The sequence below is a fragment of the Castor canadensis genome, chromosome 4 (genome assembly GCF_047511655.1).
Source record: "Castor canadensis chromosome 4, mCasCan1.hap1v2, whole genome shotgun sequence".
In the NCBI taxonomy this organism is placed as follows: domain Eukaryota; kingdom Metazoa; phylum Chordata; class Mammalia; order Rodentia; family Castoridae; genus Castor; species Castor canadensis.
Window position 1 is genome coordinate 169,974,855 of NC_133389.1, and position 15,029 is coordinate 169,989,883.

Genomic DNA, 15,029 nt, shown 5'->3' on the forward strand with positions numbered 1-15,029 from the left:
ACACTGGCCCCTCTGCTGTCTGAATCAGTGGCGCTGACCCAGGCTATTTCCTTTGCACCTAGGATTCCCCAGCATGAGTTTAGAAAACAAACCCTGCTCAGGTGTTGGTGGCAGAGCTGAGTCAAGAAGTCATACTTCTCCCCACTTGCTCTATGTGGTGCAGTCAGTCTGATAGCTCCCTCTCCTGCCTGATTCTCACACATTGAAGGCAACCTTGTAGAGCCTGCAGAACACTGGTGTCTTCAAACTGGGGCAGCTCTCCTCCAGCGGAACGGCTAAAGTGCTGACACCTCAGTTTAGCAGAATGTGCATCTGGAGAGTGTACGACCAAATAGGGGAGATGGGGTTAGCAGACCAAGATCTCAAGAAACCCTATGGAAACACTTTTTTAAAAAAACTTTCAAGAAAACAAACCCATAAATGAGATACACTAATGAGAATGTCAGAAATAATGGATATGTGGGTAATTTCCATTGTATGCCTTGCTTACCAGACACTTCATTTGGCTGTGTGACAGAGGAAATGCATACTAAGATGCATTTGGATTTTTTTTTTTAATAGCAGAAACAGGCATAGCAAACTTATTAAAGTGAGCAGGGGTGGGGTGGAATCACAGCTCAGAAGTCAGACAAAGGGTGAGCTGCCAAAGCACTTTTTTTATCATATGATTGTTGAACTGGGGCACATTGTGACATTTACCAAAGTTCTTAGAATATTTCATAGTTGAATTCACCCCTCCAGCATTCTACCTTATCTCCCTTTCCCCCATTCCTGGAATAGTTTCAACTGGTCTCACTTTTCCATTTTCATACATGAGTACAAAATATTTCTACTACATTCACCTGCCTACACACTTTCCTCTCCCCTCCAAAGCATTTTAAGAGTGGCTGTCCATCCACTAAGTGGTCCATGCTCTCCTCCTCTTTTATCTCAAAGATTAGTGGCTAATCTTTTCTCCTGAGCAGGTTCTCTAGAGACACTGCCTCAGAAGCTGGGCCATCAGCCCCTTGTCTATGGCCAGGCAGGGAACCTAGAAATAGTGTCTGGGACTTGGGTCCCCTTCTCTTAGTTGTTACCCTGGCTTGCACTGCATTCCACTCTCCCCACCATTTCTGTCTCTAACTCCTGCTGCTTCTCCCATCATGAGACTAATGCATACACCCAAAATGAAATTCTTCTTGTTTCCTAAGCCCCGAGCTCTGAGATTTCCTACAGGGGAAACTGAGGTTCTTTTCGTGAAAAGACAACGATTGCCCTCTTTACTTGGGTACCATAATCCCAGCATTTGGTGGTTAATATTGGTTCTCAAGCTATTTAATCATGTATACGGAGACATCTAAGGAGTCCTTTGAGTGTCCTATGTCTATGCTGGTATTTGAAATTTTACCTTTGGCTCTTCTGTCCCTAAAACGGCTTAGAGTGTCTTTAACTCTCTTAAAATATTTAATTCTCTTAAAAAGAGAATTCCTGAGAGATTGTAAAAGCATGTCTAAAGATAATTCGTTAGGAATATGTAACAATGAAGCAGTTTGTTGTCATCCTTCATGGTCTCTTCAATTATTACCAGGATTAAGATGTTGAACTTGGTCACAGTAAAATCTCTACCATAGGGAAATTATTGTCACTGAATATCTATAATGTCATATAACACTTGGGTACCACAAAATGACACAGGTGAGAGCTCTGTCCCTTGTTAGAATTTTGCAAAATCTCTCTTTGATAATCTTCAAAGCAGGAGAGATTACAAGTATACCTGTTAGCTGAGGAATATAAATAATTAACCCTTATGTAAAAACAGACTCTTGACATAGTTATGGTCAAGGTCAGGCCTGTTGGGTGTATGTTTATAAAACAGAGTCTGCAGAGATTAGATCTTACATCAGGAAGTTCACGATTCTGCTCTAGAGACAGAAACGCATGTGACATTTATTACCTCTTACCCTTATTTTGCAAATAGAGGTAAAACTATAGCCTTCTTTATTTGACTCATTTTGTACATTATTGTCTTTCCTATTTAGGATAAGTCTGTTGTCATACTCTGTACTTCAACTTAGAAGTAAACTTCATCCGGGATAAGAGACACCCTTTCAGCTTATACCATGCACCCTCCCCCCCACCCCCAACCACGAGTAACCATCTCTGGGGGGGTCCACTGCACTGCATGGCTGCAGGCTGCATTCTCAAACTTACCATGACTTGTTTAGATGAATCCAGATCCACTTCTGGAGCAGAAGGCACTGGTGACTTTCCCCTGTGTCACAAGGCTCGGTGGGGGAGGGGAAGGCTAGAATGAAATCCAGAACCTCTGCGAGAACATGCTTGGGAGGCAGCCAGCAGCCTGGAGTATAGTTAGTTATAACCTTACAGTGCCAAGGTCATCTCTTGTATCCCTTCAATATAGAAGTATCATTGGCTCTTCCAAGGCCTCAAGCACAATATTGGTTCTTTAGACATTTATTCCATTTATTCTCTTTCACACCCCTCACCAGCTAAGAGCCCCTACTATACTTGACTCTTCTGAACCTTCCTAGTGTCCAGCATAGGTGCTGGACCTCACAGGCATGGGGTAAATTTCACAGAACAAACAAGTTTTTTTTTTTCTTCTGAATTCCCCAGACTTTGTTTAAAACAAAACAAAAATCCATACCTACAAAGGTCTTTGCAAAGTCACCCTGCTGCAGTACTGCCTTTCCCCTCCCCCTTTCAGTATTAGCACTTCATTTTCATTTTACTTTTACAAAGTTTGTGACTACTTTCAATAGCATTAAAATCTACTTTTAAACACACTGTGGTGGTATGCACCCTAATCCCAGCTCTCAGGAAGCTGAGGCAGGAGGATCAAGAGTTTGAGGCCAGTCTAGGCCCTGTTTCTCTCCCTAAAAGCTAGTTTTTTGATTCAGTTAATAGGGTAACAATATTTTCGTTTTTAACTTATTACTAATGTAATAAGTAAGGTGTTCACAATGGTTTAGCATGTCTGCTCACTCCATTTTAAATCCCTGGGTCTTTTTGTCTCCTCCCCCACTCCATTTTTAGGAGAATTGGGAGGGGAAGGATGACAAAACAGCCAGTGCATTCTAACAGGGCCCACGAGCAACTCATTGTACTTCTTATACCCATCTCTGTGGTGATGTGACTTTATTCCTCTGGTTTAAATGGTGAACTAGGCCCAAACTTGGTAGCTCACATCTGTAACCATAGCTACTCAGAAGGTAGAAATAGGAAGGTCAAGATTCAAGGACAGCCCTGACAAAAAACAAATTAGCAAAACCCTATTTCAAAAACAAGCTACTTGTGGTGCATGCCTGTAATCCCAGCTACTCAGGAGGTAGAAGTAGGAGAATCATGGTTCCAGGCTAGCCCAGATGAAAGCTTGAGACTTTATCTGAAAAATAAAAATAAAGCAAAAAGGGCTAAGGTGTGGCCCAAAGAGGTACTAAGTTCAAACCCCAGTACAAAATAAAATAACTGGAGTCCATAGGCAAGTGATTTTTCCATCTTCGTATTTGTTATTGCTATTGTAGCATATCGCAACAACTTAGTGATTTCAAACCACTGGAATATATTCTCTTAAAACTGTGGAAGTCAGAAGTCTGAAATGGATTTTACTGGCTAAAACCAAGATATTCTTTACAGAACCACAAGGGGAGAATCTGTTTCCTTGCTTTTTCAAGCTTTTATTAGATTCTGGCCCTTGACTCGTTGGCTGCTTTCTCCATTCTCACACCCACCTGCACTGCATCTTTAAACTGTTTTTTGACTGACATTTCTGCCTCTCTATTCCATCTTATTAAGGATCCTATGATTACACTGAGCCCAGTCAGGTGTTCCATTTCAAGGTCACCCATGTCATCGTATTTGCAAAGTCCCTTTTGCCACATAAGGTGATGTATTCACGGGTTCTAGGTACCAAGGCAAGGACATCTTTAAGTGAGGCTTTGTTCTGTTCGCCACATTCAAGAACCTGTGCAGGGTCCTAACACACCAGCCTCCCTCAGGTTTCTAGCCTTCTGTATACACAAGGAAAAAGACTGGCTTTTCTATGTTCCTTGGGCTGCTACTTCTGCCTTCGATGTTACTTTCTCAATTTTACAAAGAACTAATGTCTTCCATGCTTGAGTGGACAAATTGAGGCTGACAGGTTCTCAACAGCAAGGTAGACGGACGGTCACTATACATTAAGGAAAGAGCTGGCGATCTAGCCCCACCAGTTTTAGGCAAGGGTGTTTCAAACTTGCCCCAGTCACATGCCCAATGAACTCACAGAGCCTTTTAACTTCTGTCTTTCAGACTTACGTGCAGAAGTACATTGTGAAGAACTACTTCTACTACTACCTGTTCCGATTTTCAGCCGCTTTGGGTCAAGAAGTGTTCTACATCACATTTCTGCCATTCACTCAGTGGAACATTGATCCTTACTTATCCAGAAGACTTGTCGTGATATGGGTTGTAAGTATTTTTATCAGTGCTTGCTAGCTACTGCTGCTTCTAAGACCACTGCCTGCTTTGGTATCTGAGTTCTTTTATATATGTTCTTTTTTTTTTTTTTTTTAACCACATAGAGTGGGATTTGGTGCCCAATCTAAAACCAGACCTGTGATTTCATGTACTTCGATGTACCTCTGCCCATCAGTATATAAAACTAAAGGGGGAAGTGATGAGCAGAAAAAAAAAGAACTTTCTAGAACCCATGTGGGAGTATGAAATACATGATCCTGAGAGGCCATTTTAGTAAAAACTTAACCAGAACCTAACACTGGAGGCTGTTGACTAATAACTCAAAGCAGTAGAAAGCAACTACTCTTTTACATTCAAGACATCAAAACTTACAAGGGTGTCCTTGTACAGGAAATTTCTAGTGTATCAGGCGTAGCTGTGATACACAAAACCCCCAATGAAAGGCCAACCAATTCCAGAGTCAAAGGTTATGTAACTGGCAGAGGAAGCTTTAGGGGCAAGATGGCTTCCCTGCCTCGGTATTCTACTCCAAAGTCAAGTTCAGAAGCTTGTGGTTAGGTGTAGAGACACTAGGCAAACTTGAGTAACATCTCATCCTGGGTTTTGTTTTTCTCAGATGTAAAATAAGTGGACTAGGTTAGAGGTCATCAGATGTTTTCCTGGCCTGGGAAGAGAAGTACAACACCACCCTCCTGTGCAAGGAGGGTAGGAGAGGGTTACAGGGGTCTCCTGGGAGTCATTCATTAGATGGACACAGGGTGGTGGGGGGCACTAGGGAGCCATCTGGGCTGCTGTAGCCACCATGATGAAAAGTGGGCCCAGAGTTGCTGGATCTTAACTGCTTTTCGTATGAAGTCCCTCAGTTTTTCAGTGTGGGCTTACCTTTATTTAATATATTCTTCCTGAAGGTTGTCCTTTTCTGTCTAAAAGTACAAGCCATTTTTCCTTTCCTTATCCCTGTTTCCCACCCAGCCTTCTTCTGAAGTGTAGCTTTTGTCTAAAAGTATAATCAAAAATAAGTAAATAAGTTTATTTATTTAAGTAGGATGACTGAAGAATTTGCAAAAACATACACACCTTACAAATCTTAAAGGGAATGTTGGATGTTGGTCCAGTTGCCCCTCTCCCCTTAAAGCTGCTTCTGAGTCTGCTGGAGCTGTTGCGGGGGAGGGGATGGCAGGAGAGAGAAGGAACCAGAAGCCCTCCTTCTCAAAATTGAAAGACCCATGATGCTTGAGTTTCTTTTTTTTTTTCTGATTAGTGTATATATGCATATATATTATATAAAACATGTTCGAATATAACTATATGTTGTATCTATGCCCCTCCTCCTCCAAAAAATTCATTTTATGGTAGTTGAGTGGGCAGATGATATGAAGAACTTTTAACATCCGGGAATATCTTACAAAATGCATAGTCAGCACAAGGCCAGGTAATCCCCACTGAGGCTGAAGGACAAGAAGATCTTCGACTTGATCGGAGTCTGTGGTTGGGGACTCTCTGATTGTCCAACCAACTATTGGTTGCTATTTCACACTTTGGGCTCCTCATGTCAAAGTGATGCCGGTTTGAGGCAGGTAGACAAGTGTTTTGTCAGAAAGTGAGTAGTTAAAAGCTTTGTCTGGGAAAGGAAAGAGCAATGTTTGAGTGCGAATGTGCACCTTGTCCTGTTTTTTGATGTTTAAGTGGGTGCGACCTTTATTTGATGTTTAAGTGGTTGCATGGCTGGGATGGGCCCCAGCTGGTTGTGTAGTTGCTCTGTGTGGTCCGTTATATCAGTCACCACAGCACGGCAGGGTGTGGTGGTATGGGATTCCTGCCAGTTCAGTTCCAGGTGAACAGAAACTCGCCATTCCCCAGGGAGAGAGAGGGGAGGGAGGAAGAGGTTGTGTGCCCTGTGTGTGTTGGGAGGGAGTGCTCTGTGCTTGGTTGTAGATACGACACTTGGTTTGGCTCCAGTGTTGGAGGCAGAGTAAAAGGAAGGGAAGGTCCCTGTGTTGTTGGGGGTCAGGAGGAAAATGGTGAGGTTCTACTACGTGAGCCCCAAGGCAATCAGCTTCCTGCTGGGGCAGCTTGTTCATGTAAGGGACATCCTTAAATTAGTGACTGCCTCTTTAAGAGGTGAGGAGTCAGAAATGTTAAGGGCATGAGGGGCAGAGAGCTTCAAGTCTTTAAACACCTTATCTCTCCCAAAACTTTTTGGAGCTGCTGGTTCCAGACAGCCAAACCTCTTGTCAAATTTTCTGTTAATTTAACAGTTGTCATTGGATCAAGATCCAGCAGGTTTTATTGGCTTGGCTTTTGTTGTTTTTATTTATTTGAGACTGAGTCTCTCAGGTAGCCCATGCTGGTCTCGAACTTCCTGCTTTGCCTCCATGGGTTTTATTGCTTTTAAAAATAAATGTAATATTAGAGGTGACTCATACAGTCAGAAGTAGCTTAGCAGAATTTATGGTTATGTTAACTGTGCTCTGTTGAGTCATCATTGTTTCTGCCTCCTACTCTTCATCTTTTATTACATTTATTGGCATCTATGTTCATTATCTTATTTGGATTTCATTACAATAGGTTAGTATCATTTTATAGATTGAGACAGTAATATTTCAAAATAGCAAAAGCCATGTCATATATTGAGCCCTTCGTGTGTGGGTGTGCATGTGTGTACACGTACATGTGACTCTCACTGTAATGGTGCTTTGTATATTTCACCTCATTTAATCTCACCAGCCACCCTGAGAAGTAGTAACTACCAGGCCCATTTTGCAGATCATGAAGCTGAAGTACAGAGAGGCTAGATTATTTGCCCAGTATTGGCTTAAGTGGCACAGGAGGTCTGGACCTGCCCCTAGGCCTCCTCTGCTGGAGAGGACCCTCATGGCTGTTCCTCAAAACACAGCTAAGAGCATGAAGAACACGCACTTTCTTCTCTTCAGTGTTAAAACAGGGACCTGATGCATTGTGCCCAAAGTTCTCTTCGATTCCTTTGGCTGTGCTTCAGGATTGTCCTTATGACTTTATTAATCCTGTGTTCTACTTGGGTGTCTTTTAGCTATGTTTGTTGACAAGCCAAAGGCATTTCATCCCAGAAAATTGAGACAGGCCTTTGTCAAATGAGCAGAAAGACATCAATCATTTTCCTCTTCTATTCCCTATCGAGATTTTTAACATTGGGTTCAGAAGAATCTCGGACATCAGGACAGGAGAGTCTGAACTGCATTCTGTGATTAAATTCCCATAAGGAGGGGTAGAAACTTCAAGATGAGTCACCTTCCAAAGGAGTATCTGATCTCTTGACTTCCACTCTGGCAAGGTGGCAGCTCTACCAAACAAAATTAAAACCTTAAAGTTAAATTGATGTGTGGTGGACTGCTTGCCTAGCATGCACTGGAGTCAGTCCCTTAGCACCACAAAAACAAAAGCAAAAATGTTACACTGCTGTATCTTAAAAAGGTTAGAGGGAATTTCTTTGAAACTGATGGTGCCCAGATTTGTAGCATGAAGCAAAGTCTCCATCAATAAATGATTCACCTTTTTGTAGAATACTAATTCCACAAATGATCCTGGAGGCATGGAAGTCTCATTTGCTCTGTTCTTATGATATTTAATTATTTAGATCCTGCCTCGCATAGGCCTGGGTGGCACATGTCTGTAATCCCAGCGCTTAGGAGACTAGATCAGGAAGATCACCAGTTCAAGGTCAGAATTCATCATGACTGAAGGAACACTTTAAAAGGAAATTATTAATTGTTTGACAAATATAAATTCCATTTTTTGGTACATGGCAGATCTTGGCAATAAAGAATCCAACACAGCACATAAGTTCCTCCCACAGGCCCTTTTGGAGCCTGCTCTTCCAAGGCAAGTTAGTTTAGGTTGGAGAGCTCCAGGTCAAATGATGGCTTTTCCCAGCTCCCATTCTGATTATTCACAGCTAGCCAGCTGATTCCTACAGCACAATGCTGGCGCAAAGTGTGTGTTTAAATTGTGCCTCATGGCCCAGACAGTGTCGCACTGCAGTAGAGCTCGGTCTGTCATTTTGTAAAGAAGCCCCATGCATTGGTTGAAGGGTGAATTTTGTGGTAACATGTCTAAATAGTGTTTTCCTGATGTGTGCAGGCTGCCCACTCACAAGGAGTCAGTCACCCGGGTAGGGAAGTGAGGGGAAATGCCTACCCCAGTCCCTGTAATTCACAACCCCTGCACCTGGGTCAATTTTACTGCCCAAAGATGACTTTAAATGTGATTATCTCCTAATCTCTGTTTAAACTGCTACCGCCAGTCACTTCAAAAGACTGCCCTGCTTGTTAAATTGGTTCTTGCTTGAGATTAATGAGTCTTTAAGCAGAGTCAACAATGGCCAGGTCGTGGTCCTCTGTAACACGCACGAAGACAATGGAGTTAGGCGTCAGGATTTCTGCCCATCCCTCTGAAGTAGAATCCGTAATTTAGCCTGAGTTAAATATTAAGTCAGGGTGTCTATGTTACACTCAGTGTATTAGTTTGGCTTTAAATACAATGAGGAACAGTATTGGTTTTAGTGTAAGTTTTTAAAAAAGCCTTAAAACTCATGTGGTGAATAAAATACATTTAGCCTTTCTAGCACCACCATTACCTGAAAAATGACTCCTCCCCCTTCTCTTTTAAAGATGATGAGTGGATGCCTTGCAGCCTGGATTCCCCTGCCCTCAGAAGACTGAGGCAGGAGGACTGAAAGGCCAGTCTGGCCTGTAGAACGAGACCCTGTCTCACAAAAACCAAAAAAAATGATATTGATTGGAAAATGTGCCCCCACTTTTTCCCTACTGTTCTCCCCACTCCCACCCCCACTCCCATGTCCCATCCATCCCCCCAGTACTGTTCCTCTCCATCACACTACGTCACCTCTAATGGCTACATTTTCCTTAAACTTTCCCTAATCCAACACTCAGAAATGTGCTTTACCCATTGGGTTGGAAAGGCTCCATCCAGCATAGCAGTGTCAGTTCAAGTGCCCTATACGTATGGCTGTCACGTCACACACTTTCTAGACATCCTCCTTCCAGGTGTCTGCTCTGCTGTGAACACCCCATCCCTACTCGTTAGCCTGTGTGTCCCCACCCAATCTTTCTACACTCAGCCAGAAGACCAGAGCATGACAGGGACCTCGTAGGATGGTGAGGGGTTTTGGTACCTTTGTCACAGAGCTGGAGGTGGAAGAAGGCTGCCTGCTAGTCCTAAGGGCTTCTTCCTGGCCTGTGCTCTACTTCCTTATCCCATTTTATAATCAAGCAAGTGGAAAAGAAGGTGTGAGGAGGAATGGGCCCTTTGTCCCTCTAGGAAGGTGGAGCTTTGACCTGTAGGGGACTGCTGGGTGCCCCATCTTCCCTGCGTGCCAGGCCTGTCCAGCCTCAGTGAGGGACAAGGGGCCTTAAGTTCCATGGTGGCTCTGCAATTGCATGTCATGATTGGGAAGGGTCCTCTGTGCTGGTGAGGAGAAGGACAAGCTTCCATGGTGAAGTACTCTTATCAGGTCACAACTGAGAGGCCACACTATTTTGGCCAGTGGAGTTTTTTGAAAGCTTGAAAATTATAAGGCAAACCTGGTGTTATTAACCCAATGCTGTCTTCTTTCTCCTTTTGCGTGCAGGGTGGGGCTTCCCCAGAGGGCCACCTGTGGCCTCTGTGAACCCAGGGAGGCAGCAGGGTCACCCCCTTTAGTCAGAGGGCCCTGCCTCAAGACACCAGCCTTGGCATCCATTCTTTTCCTTCCAAACTCAGCTGTCACCAGCGGCCAGCCAGGCACTTTGGTCCACTGGCCTCAGTGACTATGCACAGTGGCTGGAGGGCACTGGGCAAACTGAGGCTTCCTGACCCTGGCTCCAGGGGGCCAGCCTTCCCTTTTTGGGCCTCTTGCCTTCCCTGACTGTCAGCCCAACCTAGTTCTCTCCTTGCTGGGCTGAGTGCAGCTCCTGTTCTCTGGAACAAATAATTTGCAAGAAGAAGGCACAGAACAACTGCTTGTGATTAAATGACATTTAAAGTGTACGAACATAAGCTGCATGCGTTCACACCGCAGCCCAGTGTGAACGTTCCACATCTGAGTATAGACTACAGGCCAGCACTCAAGACAAAGAAAGCTCTGTGTGCAACGAAAACCATCCTGACAGATGCTGGACATGTGGCTCTGGCCTGATTTTCTCCTCATTCCAAAGGTGAGGAAATACAGTGATAAGCCAGCCACGCTGACATAGCCAAAGGGTAGGGTGAGATTTTAACTCATAACTATATGATGCTGGAATCCTGCAACCTCTGTGCTCTGTAGTAGCTTTTTCCCTTGATTATTTCAAATACACTTTGTCTTTTTGATGTATTAAACATGTTCACTTTACTTTTCATTTTATAAAGAGTAAGCCACATGAATAAAATGATGAAAAATTATGAAAAAATGTTTCCTAAACCCATCTTATTTGACTTCAGAATAACCTACCTCTTTTATCTATCCTTCTGTTTATCTATCTACCTGTCTGTCTTTACAATGATTACAATATGCCATTTATATCCTGCTTTTGGCAAATGCTTTGATGGAACATTAGCCAAGACTTATAGCTCGTAATGAGTATGTAAGAAAGAGGAATGGTATTGGGAAAGACTTATGAATATTTTAACCTAAAAAAATTGAATCAAAATATGGTTTATTCCCCCTCAAGGAATGAGACTTGGTTTCTAATCCAAGTAAAAATTGCTCACCCTTTATTTATCTTCATAGTACATGTTTTACTTGTAACATAGGGTAAGAGACCCTCATGGGGAAACAGCCAGGCTCAGATGGGCTCGTAGTGGATTGGAAGTTAAGGTTGTATAATCAGTTGTAGTCTGGAATTTAATAATAACTAGTCAAATGACATTTGTGTCCGAGCTTCAATTTGACTAACTGTAAAATGTGAGGTTGAACAAAATGATCATAGGGTCCTTCTCATTTTGATATTTTTATGATGCTAAAAATATTGGTAGTGGTGCGTGTTTTAGGATATCCAGTCTTTTTGATCATAAGCCTTGACTTCAACAATGCATCTGCCCCTATAAGATTTCCCCTGGGTAATCTATCCACAACTTCACCAGGTTGGCTCTCACCAAGGCTTCCTGTGGGTGCCCAGATAGGGAGGGGGAACAATAGAGGTTCACCACGTGAGGGGTAGGATTCTTAGGGAGATGGGGGCTGGATATGCCCTAGATCAAGTCCCCAGGAATCACCTGGTCTTGCAAATGCAAGCTAAAGGACAGGGTTCTCCTGAAGGTTCAGGGCTCTTCTAGTCCAGATATAAAACCAAGCACACAAGCTTTGCTCTTAGTGTATGTGTGTGTGTGCATACAAATTCATTGTTTGCCTTGCAGATGCTCAGATTTAACTAGAAAAAGATGTTATGTTTTTGTTCCTTTTAAAATTAAATTTCTTCTGGCATTCACAGGCTCTGAAATCAGAAGGGAAAAAATGTTTTGTTCAGTTTGAAAACGCTTTTCAAACATATAGCAATTTGACTCTGGGGGAGGAGAATGACATTCTGAAGGTTTTCCAAAGAGCTTTAACTTGGAGGTTAGTAAGTCAGGAGCAGCTTCCTTCTAAGCTCACACTGATGAACAAAGGCTAAATGAGTGAAATAAGGGACCTGGTTTCTCTTAGTAGGCCATAATAGGCTGTAACCTTTAAAATTAAAATATAAAGAGCCATGCATGGGATGAAAATATGTTTGGTCAGTAGATCAGACATTAATGATTAAGGTTATCCTAAAAGTTCAGGCGAACAGGCACCCAAAACCTGGGTGATCATTTGGGGTCACTTGAGCATTTATCAACCTTCACCGTGTGAAACTGATGGCTTTTCATTGTTTTATTTTGGGTGCTGCAGATGGAACCCAGGGCCTTGCTGCTCTACCACCATGCTGTACTCCCCGCCCCTGAAATTGAAATGACTTCCTTTTAAACAGCAAGCAAGAATACAAGCATAGCAATGTTTTGCAAGCAATTTGTAGAACATCTTCTGTGTCTTGTATCTTGCAGACTTAGGTCTCTACTTGTAGTTTTTGTGTCTGGGGTCTTATCACCACGCATTAGCTATCTACAGTGACATTTGTCCTTTAACTATGCCTGGGTGCGTCTCCCCTAAGTCTGAAAAAAAATAAAGGAAGATTAAGATAAGGTGGTTATACCATGCTAGTTCTTCACTTTCACTTTGCAAACAGTTGGCTATAAGCAAATTAGAAATAGGGACTGTAGCATTCATTTCTGTGTCCAAAACTAGGCTGTGAAGAGCATGCATCTAAGGAAGAATATGGGAGCCATGAGTCAGTCATGGTTTCTAATGATACCATTTGAGGAACCTACAGCCCCACAGATGGCATGACCCTTCAGAAGGTGCTCTTATCTGAATCTAGAGTTAATTCGTGAGGATTAATACCTACATGTGATGAAACTGAGAATGGGACTTCAGCAACACAGCACTCATTCTCAAACCAGTCCTGTTTTTGCTTCATCTACTGCATCAGACCTAAAATAAATGATCTTTTTGAAGGAAATGAAAGTTTGTACCTTTTCCCTGTGCTGGAAACTCTGGCTTTGCCTAGTTCAGCTTCCAGAGCTTATGTTGAAGTACTTACACCAAAGCTGCTTTTTTAAAAAGGGTTTTTTGAGATGGATTTTGCTCAGTATATAACCCAGGCTGGTCTCAAACTCGGGGTCCTCCTGTCTCAGCCACTGAGGGCTAGGATTACAGATGTGTACCACCATACCCTGCTCCAAAGCTGCTTTTACAACTTCACTTTCTCCTGCAAATGAGGAACCGATTAGACAAAACATTCAAGATCTCTTGGCTTAAAAGCAAGAGGGGTTCCAGTACTTGGGAGGCAGAGGTAGGAAGCTCCTAAGTACAAAGCTAGCCTGGACTAAATAGAAAGCAAGATTTCATCTCAAAAACAAACCAAAAAACCAAAAAACAGAATGAGAGAGAGAGAATGGAAGACGACTTTGTTGAATTCTTTTTTTGAGAGAGAGCGTCTCAATGTGCATCCCAGGCTGGTCTGGAAATCACATGAGGATATGGGGGGAGAGAGTCTGATGGCAAGAAAAACCTGAAGCAACAAAGAGTTTATCCAGTGGGGGAATGAGAGAAGCTCATGTGACTGGGCAGCAGTAGAAGCAGCTTCCTTCTGGAAGCTTCCAGGACTCCATCTGCTCTTGGGTACTTCACACAGGACTCCTTCTCAGTGTCCTTGTACATAGTTCTCACAGAAGAGACCTGAGCTCAGTGGAATCTCAATCATCAACCCACCTTGGGTTGTCACTTTTCCAGTTCAGACCTGCCTTCTCTCATATGTGAGACAAAATGGTTGGAGGAGGTGATCTCAACTGTATGATGCTATCTATTAACATTAATTTCTAGAGGCATCTTTCATTCCCTCATCATGCTATCTATTAACATTAATTTCTAGAGGCATCTTTCATTCCCTCATCAAACAAAAACATTTGAGTACCTAAACAGTATCAGGCACCATTCCACACTCTGGCCAGCAAACAAGGCAGAACATCCACCCAGGTGGGGACGGTGCTAATAAAATAAAAACATGGAGACTGGGGAAATAGACTGTGTACCTAGCATGTATGAGGTCCTGGGTTCAATCCCCAGCACTGCAAAGAAATAAATAACAAAAAATGCGGGAAAAATCAAAAGGACACAGGGTGAGAGAGCCCAAGAAACAGGCTGTGTTATGTAAGGTGTCAGGGAAGGCCTTTTCCTGCATTTGGATACAGGGCTCATTTGTTATTCACTAGTAACTCACACTTAAGTTGTTAATGCAAGTCTTGAATGTTTTAAATTTATCAACCTTCTTTCTGATTGATTTCTGTAGCTATTCATTTGGAAACCCATGTTCCCAAGAAGTCTAAAAATAGTCTTCTGAAAAGACAGCTAGATTTAAAAAAGTGTCAGGCTATTTTTGAGTTGGACTTTCCCATCTTTAAAATAAAACAAGTGCTGTAATTCATTGCTGTCCTTGTCACCATGACATGACCCTCAGCCTCAGAAGTAGAATGTGGACATTGCAGGAAGGAGAGGGGACGGGGCCTGTGTGCCCCAGGGCAGATTCTGGCTGACTCAAGTCAAGCCTTTCTCATTAAAAAGGGTCATAGGGAGGTTAGAGCCCTGGTTACATTCCTGTTTGGAGGTGCTGATGGCCGTGCTCAAAGCCCCTCCTAATAACCTGCTAATAACGTGAAGTTAATCACTCACTGGCCAACTGGAAAATCAATGGCACCCTGGTTCTCCCCCTCTGCTTTACCTCTGCTCATCAAGCCTCCTTCTCTGCTCCCTGCAGTGAGCAGGCGTCAGCCTGGGCTCTCTAGGACTCTTGTCCTTTTCTGTTTAAAGTCTGGCTCTTCTTAGAGGAGTCATTTAGCCCCAGGGGAAGAGAGCTTTTCTTCTCTACCTGGGAGAATTCTTTTCATGAAGTCTATTGCCAAAGAGCAGGAGGAAGGAGAAAAGAAGAGAGGAGAAAGGACAATTTTGCTGAGGAAAGACATCATTGTACCCAAGATGAAAAGGA

General features: G+C 43.0%; 1 protein-coding gene across 3 annotated transcripts in view; it reads left to right on the forward strand.

The window, feature by feature from the left end:
• Positions 1-15,029, forward strand: part of Sgpp2 (sphingosine-1-phosphate phosphatase 2) — a 103,479-nt gene that overhangs the window by 39,105 nt on the left and 49,345 nt on the right. For all 3 annotated transcript variants that reach the window (XM_074071836.1, XM_074071835.1, XM_074071838.1), the window contains exon 2: positions 4,291-4,449. In XM_074071836.1, coding sequence (XP_073927937.1) covers positions 4,291-4,449 — 159 coding nt within the window. The remainder of the gene's footprint in view (positions 1-4,290; positions 4,450-15,029) is intronic.